Source organism: Symphodus melops (genome assembly GCF_947650265.1).
Source record: "Symphodus melops genome assembly, chromosome: 17".
NCBI lineage: Eukaryota > Metazoa > Chordata > Actinopteri > Labriformes > Labridae > Symphodus > Symphodus melops.
In genome coordinates, this window is record NC_136707.1 from 11,990,093 (window position 1) to 11,998,007 (window position 7,915).

At 41.8% G+C, this 7,915-nt stretch overlaps 2 protein-coding genes across 2 annotated transcripts in view; one reads left to right on the forward strand and one right to left on the reverse strand.

The window, feature by feature from the left end:
• The window catches only part of smg1 (SMG1 nonsense mediated mRNA decay associated PI3K related kinase), a 77,550-nt gene extending 70,297 nt beyond the window's left edge, over positions 1 to 7,253 (forward strand). Inside the window, exons 59-64 of the mRNA XM_079366815.1 lie at positions 840 to 1,067; positions 3,349 to 3,560; positions 3,729 to 3,829; positions 4,279 to 4,455; positions 4,800 to 4,906; positions 6,088 to 7,253. Coding sequence (XP_079222941.1) covers positions 840 to 1,067; positions 3,349 to 3,560; positions 3,729 to 3,829; positions 4,279 to 4,455; positions 4,800 to 4,906; positions 6,088 to 6,165 — 903 coding nt within the window. The 3' untranslated portion in view covers positions 6,166 to 7,253. The remainder of the gene's footprint in view (positions 1 to 839; positions 1,068 to 3,348; positions 3,561 to 3,728; positions 3,830 to 4,278; positions 4,456 to 4,799; positions 4,907 to 6,087) is intronic.
• The window catches only part of elof1 (elongation factor 1), a 383,117-nt gene that overhangs the window by 341,498 nt on the left and 33,704 nt on the right, over positions 1 to 7,915 (reverse strand). The window lies entirely within an intron of this gene.

Genomic DNA, 7,915 nt, shown 5'->3' on the forward strand with positions numbered 1-7,915 from the left:
CTTGGTCAGTGGTAATACGCCTGTTAGAATAAGGTAAAAGATTTGTATAAAATTTGAGCGGCTTCAGGATCCGATCACTATTTAAGTGTGGGTCATGCAAAATATTAAATTATTATAAAAGGAATTGACAGAGTGGTCATAATACAAACTTTAATACAGCACATGCAAGGTTTGTTTATTAACAAGGTCAACTCTAGCACTTACAAACAAAACAGCATTCCACCTTTAAAGTTGTCAGTAACTGCCAGTACCCTCCCATAAATAAAGTGATTAAAATATTTTTTACATCTAGCCATTAACATTTGTTCACTAAAACAGAAAAAAACACATTAGTTATTTTCTAGCTGCACTACAACTTTTTCTCAAAATGGATTTTGAATACATCTTCAAGGCAAATTAAACCAATTCATCCATTTTACTCTACAAAAGGAGCATACAGACGTACAGAAATTGCAATCCAAACAGGACATATCTACATGTAACTTCACAAAACATGAACTTCATGATAGACGGCGGTATGCAATTTAAAAGCTTTCTTAAAGAAATATTTGCTTATTTCATTCTTTCAGTAACTATAAGAATTTAAAGGATTTAATTACATTTTGAATTGTTGTGCATTCTTTTTATATTCAAAATGCTAATACAACAAAAGCATTGTTCAGTCAAATGGTATGCTTTTTCTACTGTTTCTCAACATTGCTGTCTATCTTGGTAGGTTACCCAGACCTTTAGATTAATGTCATAGTTATGCGCTGTTATGAGTTTCCTGAAATGCCCTTTGCCCTCCTTCAAGAACTCCACTACATATACTTTTTAAAGCTCTTTATTTATCCCAACAGAGCCCAGTGCTGGACCTGCCAATAGGAAGTCCTGATTGGCTGTGCTGTGCCCAGAGGAAGCTGGAAGAGGAGCTGAGTGTTGAGAAGAGGACTCGAGAGGAGCGGGAGCAGCAGCTGGATTCTTGTGGGGAGACATTGCAGCAACTTGTAGACTCAATTAAGACCATTCTTTCAAACCACAATCGCCAGCTGGCAGATGTCAAACACTTGCTGAAAGCAATGGCCAAGGTAAACTTAAGATACAGCTACTGGACACATGCACATGCCTTTTAATAAACTTTTGATAAATGTTGTTGATGTAAAACACAACTGAAAGTACAAATCAAAACGAATTGCTTGACCACTCGACAAAACTTGTGTAAAAAGAAGAAAATCAATCTGTTAGCAGCAATATTTGGGCTATGCAGCCTGGAGCCAAGCCTGTTAAGACTAGTGCTAGAAACTCTTGTCTCATGCCCTCTTGCCTGGTGCCCTGAAGCCATGCCCCATGAAGATTGCTTTCTGAAATATGACACTTTACAAAAGCAGGTAAAGGACCTTACTATTTGTCTGTTAACATTAACAAAAGAGCAGGTAACAAGACCATGCCCATCTTTATGTTTACAAAAACAGGTAAAGGACCTTACTTATTGCTATATTACAAGAGCCCAGCGTAATCCATCATAGCGTGGCAAGAAAAAACTTCCCTTTAACAGGCAGAAATCTTCAACAGACCCAGGCTCATGACGGCACAGCCATCTGCTAAACTGCGCTGGGCTTGAAGTGGGATGGGGGAGATGGGACAAGATGCAGAAATGAGGGTAGGATAGGATAGGGGGGTGGGTGGTTGTTTGGGCAGGCCATCCTCATCAACAGTCCCGAGGAACCTAAGAGAGCTCAGGAGCTGCAGACTGCTCTCTTGCTCTCAGACAGTTCCTAATCTGACCCCATGAAAGCTTGGCTCCTCTACTGTCTACTACAGGAAGGCGATCACAACAGACGCCTCTCTTTTGGGCTGGGGGGGCCACTCATGAGGGAAAACAGTGAATGGGAAATGGGGCTCTCGCATGCGCTCTGCTCACATAAACTGTCTGGAGCTGCTGGCTCTTCACTTGGCTCTGAAACATTTCCTCCCATGGCTAAAGGCTAAAGTCATCGTGTTTTGGTGAGACTGGACAATTCTATTGTGGTGGAGTATGTAAACAGACAACTCCATCTGTTTACATAGGCCACCACAGTAGAATTGAGCGGGCTCAGGTCCCCCCCAGTTACACACACTGGCACACAGAATTATAATATGGGGTAGTGTACACCTGCTGTCTCAGAATTCTCGGTACATGCGTTGCTTTCAGAGCTACGGGGCAGATCTGTTGTCCAGGGGCAACCCACTGTATGCAGACTGCCTCACTACCTTGGGATAAAGCTTCCAGTTTTGGTCACGATTCAGTCGGGCGATTGTGGACAATGCTCAGTGCCACCATGAGTGGATATACTGGCACACGGGTGGCCAAAGAGCCTTCTGTATGCTTTTCCACCAGTAGCACTCCTTCCTCCCACTCTGGCCAGATTGGAGGAATGAGTGGACTGGAAGGCAAAGATTTTTCCTTCACTTTTAACCCTAGGCTTTTTCCTCTGAGGAACATCAGTCACACAGGCATCTGCATAATCTTTGCCCTGTCCGTGCACTGTACATTTATTTGGAAAGGACCCTGGGTTTCTGGAAGGGCAACCAGTTCTTTTTCTCTTGGGTGAACCCACACAGGAAAACTAGTGTCCAAACCACGTCTGTCCCACTAGATTGCTCTTGCTTATACTAGCAAGGGCCTTCAGCTCCCTGCAGGCCTTCTGTCACATTCCATGTGTACCGCAGCATGCTGGGCTTCACCCTACACCTTTGCTAGATTTTATGAATTGGACGTCACTGCCCCAACCATGGCACGTTCAGCCCTCAGTTCACTTTCTTCTTGGGGCGTGGGTCCAATTGTAAGAAAAACCACAAGGAAAAGTTGTCTTAATGCCAGCCTTGTCTGACAATACGTGAGTCAATATTTCCCCATAGTGAGACACAAAACGAATGCAATGAAAGAGAGCCTTAGATATTTACATGACCTGGTTCTCTGAGTAGCATGAGTGTCTCACCAGACCACCCTCCTTGCTACGGAAGCTAGGAAGAGGTGAGCTTGTCTTTAGCTTGTTTCCCCTCCCCTCCAGACATGGACATCAACCTTGCCAGCCATTAAGGGCTGGCGTAGTGTTATTAAGCAAGGTCACACAGGAGGCGCATTCCCCATAGTGAGACACTACTTAGAGAACTGGGGTTATGTAAGTAACCTCAAGTTTTTGAAACAGATGACTTTAATCTGCTCAATTTATCCATGCATACACACCATTTTCTCCAAATACTTTATAAGTTTATGTTTTGGGTCACCTATAGTGCATTTTTTTAGAACGTAAAACTGTGAGAAATGCCATAATTTTTGTTTCACGTGTGCCCCAAATTGTCATTTTTTGTGTTAATTCTTTGAAACAGGATGAAGAAGTAGCATTGGCGGATGGAGAAGAGGTTGCATATGAAGGTAGTGTCCGTCACTTCCTATTGGAGTACAAAGCATGGCAGGACAACATCCAGTTGGTGTTATTCACTTTGGTTCAAGCTAGTGGGCAGCCTCGCAACCATGAGCAGCTTGAATTGTTGGAGGAGATTCCTTCTACACTCAAGGAGCTGCAGTCTCAAAGCCAAAGGTACTCTTACTCGCATATACATATGCTCTTATTCAAACACATGGAACCTTCCATTTAACTCCTGAGGTATAACCCATTATTGAAGAGATGAAACTCAAATATTTGTTGTATTGTGAATAAAACAATTTAATTATCTTCTGTAATAATAATTTGTTTTTACATCACTAGTGTATACAAGGGCTTAGTGGGCTTTGCCTCTCCACTGGTGACAGACAGAGACAATGAATGTGCCAGTCCTGTTTCTGCAGCACAGACAAGCTTTGCAGCAGGTATGGGCATTCTGGAATGTACACAATTTTGTGACCCCTCACTTATCCTAAAAGTTCCCGATAGTTGTTAGTTTCCTTCTTTCTATGAGGTGAACAGTATACCCTGTAAGACTATGAAATGTTCTGTTTTAACATCCAACACTGAAAAATGTAATACAATGCATTCAGTACTTTACTCAGTTATAACGTTTTGTGCTATAGAGTCAATATTAAACAATTAACTGATAAATGATGCTTTGTAAATGGTAGAAACAAGTTTTGCGCACGAAAAAAAAAAAAAAAAAATCCGAGTTCCAGTAGCTCCTGATGATATCTATGTAAGTCTTTCTCGTGGATGAATCTACAAACTTTGCAGCCACACATTGTGTCCAAGGCATAGATGAAAAGCAATGTCTTAATTTTCTATAATAATGTAAACATATTCTAATTAAAGTGTGGTTTGACTTTAGCTGTAAGATGCAGTGGAGTGAAGACCCAGCCTGAATCAATGTCCCAAAATGCACGCAAGGCTCTGCAACGTAACCTGGGAACCCCCAATGATACCCCACCTAGCACTCTGCCTATGAACAGCAAAGGTCTGAACCCCAGCCCAAAGAGGGCTGTACGAGACCCCAAAACAGGACGAGGTACTTTCATTTAAATATGTTTAACCAAATGCAAGATAACAGTTTCTACCCATCGTGTGTGTGTGTGTGTGTGTGTGTGTGTGTGTGTGTGTGTGTGTGTGTGTGTGTGTGTGTGTGTGTGTGTGTGTGTGTGTGTGTGTGTGTGTGTGTGTGTGTGTGTGTGTGTGTGTGTGTGTGTGTGTGTGTGTGTGTGTGTGTGTGTGTGTGTGTGTGTGTGTGTGTGTGTGTGTGTGTGTGTGTGTGTGTGTGTGTGTGTGTGAGAAATGCAAGCACAGCTCCTAAACAGATGCATTATTTCTCAGTGGCTTAACTCAGACTGCTTTTGCTGTGTGCTTTGTTAACAGCTGTCCAGGAGAGAAATTCATATGCTGTAAGTGTATGGAAGAGAGTCAAAGCCAAGCTGGAGGGCAGAGACATTGATCCCAACAGGAGGATGAGCGTTACCGAGCAGGTAACATTCTAGACGCATACATATATAGATTGAGCTTGTGATTTTCCATTAGAACTCAGTATTTTCCCCAAGCTTGTCTTGAGATTGAAATTAGTTTTCTTTTCCCATTTGTGTTCAATTTAGGAGGTATTTTCTATTTGTTTCTCTTGTAGCCATCAATACAACCCAGAAATTGTGAACCAGAAATTGTGTATTCTTGCCCTAGCATTTTCATACATTCTAATGTTATTGTCCTGAATGATCCCTTTGGCGTAAAGCTTCAATAAATATGGCAAACAGTAGGGGTCTTATTGGGAATTCTGTCTTTTCCCTTTTTAAACCAGTTTGATATGTCTCCGTTCACTTTAATTCTTGCACTTGAGCTATTATACAGTGCTTGAATAGTCCTAATGAAGGTCTGGTGAAATCCCACACTCTCCAATACTCTCGATTACTCTATAAAGAAACTCCCAGTTGACCTGAACAAAGGTTTTTTCTGCATTAAGACTCAACAACATGGCCTGGAGTTTTCTTCTAATCAATTAAATATAATGATCGGCAAGCATTATCTGTTGTTTCAGGGTTAGGCTTAACTCAACCTCTCCAGTTTGCTCCTGCTGCATTTTGTCCTCCACATTAGCATTATTAGCCTGTGGCACCTGACCGTCTTCTCTGTTGTGCTTTACTTACAACAACACTGTCGTTCCCCTGTCACCCATTTAAAAAAACGTTTGATTTACCTAATCTTTGAGGTAATTTGAGTGAATTTGGGCAACTATTAATTATTAATGACGAGCACTTCTCACTCTACACTGCCATCGTGCTGCCAGCCAGACCGAAAGCCCATTAATCAGTTTTCATGTAAATTACAACATCAGTTTTTGCTTGAAGAAAATTAAGCAACAATTAAGAGTTTGTAACACATTACTATTTGCATTTTCCCTTTACTATATGTATATAAGGGTGGCTATTTAAAAACTACAGTAGGTGCATTCATATTGTCATAAACAGTTTTTTGCTATTGAAAGAGGTGGCGCTTGATAGGTATATATTTTAGACTTACAGGTTATTTGTCTCTTTAAAACCTTTTTCTTCTTAACATTGACATATTTAGCTGATTGCTCCTTGGGTCAGCCCTGCTCTGGTATAGAAGTGGTTGTTCACTATGTTTTGTGAACTGTTATCTTGCTTTTATGTTACAGGTGGACTTTGTCATCAAGGAGGCCACCAACATGGACAACCTGGCCCAGTTATATGAAGGCTGGACTGCCTGGGTGTGAATGCTACACTGGTTCATGTCTATGATCCAAAGAAGGCTTGGAGATCCACCAGAGGTCCAGTGGGTCTGGGGTGTCGCAACAGCAGCACCAGGTTACTCTGGGGGAAGGAAATGTGAAGCGGATGCTTAGTCCGCCCTAGCAATCTCCTGGGGCAGCGACCTTGTGGCACCGCTGCAACCACACTCCCCCAACCATCGGCGATTGGGCTAACACTTTGCGTAGTTGGCCAGCTGCCATGCATTCCTTTTTATAGGGTTTGACAAGGCAAAGCAGTGCTGATTTCGGGGAAGGGGGTAAGGGGCTAGTTGCCTCCTTGCCCTTAACTTGGATATACCTTCTCCATTCATCTGCATAGCTCTTTCAAGTTGTGCCCATAAACCCAACTTCATCCTTTGAGAAAATCAAACTCCACCTGAAGACAAGAAGAGGCAGGAAGTGAGTGGTTACTCTCTGAAGCATACAGCACGAGCTGCGGATGGGACTTCATTGGGACCAAAGCTCAGATGGATGGAACATTTGCTAGACCGCATTTGTGTTCTCTAATCTTTTCCTCAATGGCCATGTGACTCCCGTAGCTCACCTGATTGGGCAAGAATGGTGAGAATGAAGGTTTAACAGTATTCTTTAGGCTACCTAAATACCCTAAAATAAAATAATTTGATTGTTATGCCTTACAGTTAAGACTGACTGTTCACTGTCGTAAGATTTCCAATGTGCTTTTGTGGAAAAAAACAAACGTCCTACTGAAGTACTTTTGGAATGTTCATTTTTAGGGCAAAGAGTTGCTCAGAAACCGGTCTGCTTATTTTTCTTCTTTGCGTACGTTTAGTGTGTTGTGATTTGTAGCTTTAAGTCCTTTGTTAGATATAGTGGTAGGGGATTTCTGCCTTATTTGCCTTGCCTGTCAGAAGATGTTGCTTGCCTCATATGTATTCACTCCACAGCCCCAACCCTTGTATTTTATTATTCTTGAGCTTCAAGTTTTACATTTTTAGTGGGAGACATTCATTTTGGGTGATGGTGTAAAATGTCAATTCTTTATGCTTTTATTGAATTTTGTTGTATGCCAAATAAAACATTAAACTAAAGAGTTGTTATTCATTTTCCAGTTATTTTATATAACATCACTTCTGTTTTCACACCTGGCAGTACCTCAAACACCACTATACATGCACAAACAACACAAACTTCTTGAAGGTCAGCACTTTGGCGCTGCTCTGGGTCCCCCTTATTATTGTTTTTAAGTTTATTTTGATAATCTCAAAAAAAAATTCTTGTAACTTTATTTGTAACTCCATCTTTTTAGAACGAACATGGACTTGAATTTTTATTTTTTAATTTTTGTGCTTTTTTTCATTCTGTGTTTTTAAAACTTCCTGCAGAGACCCATTCAGCTCCATTGTTTGCACCTGCGAATAGCAGATCGCGCTGTGCGAGCCTCGGATACATCCAGCGGATAGACCGGACATCCCCGCAGAGCTTCGGTGAAGTGCCGGGAAAAGAAAAGACGGTACAAACCATGCGTGCCGTCTTTAATTATAGGGAACATAAGATCTCTCCCTAATAAGATGGAAGAGCTGACGGCGCTTACCCGACTTCAGAGGGAATACCGCGAGTGCAGCATCATGATGTTCACGGAGTCATGGCTGAATGAACTCACTCTAGACACGCTCGTAACTTTGGACGGCTTTCATCTAGTCTGAGCAGAGCGGTGCCTGAGGGACAGTGGTAAGAAGTTTTTCTCACACTA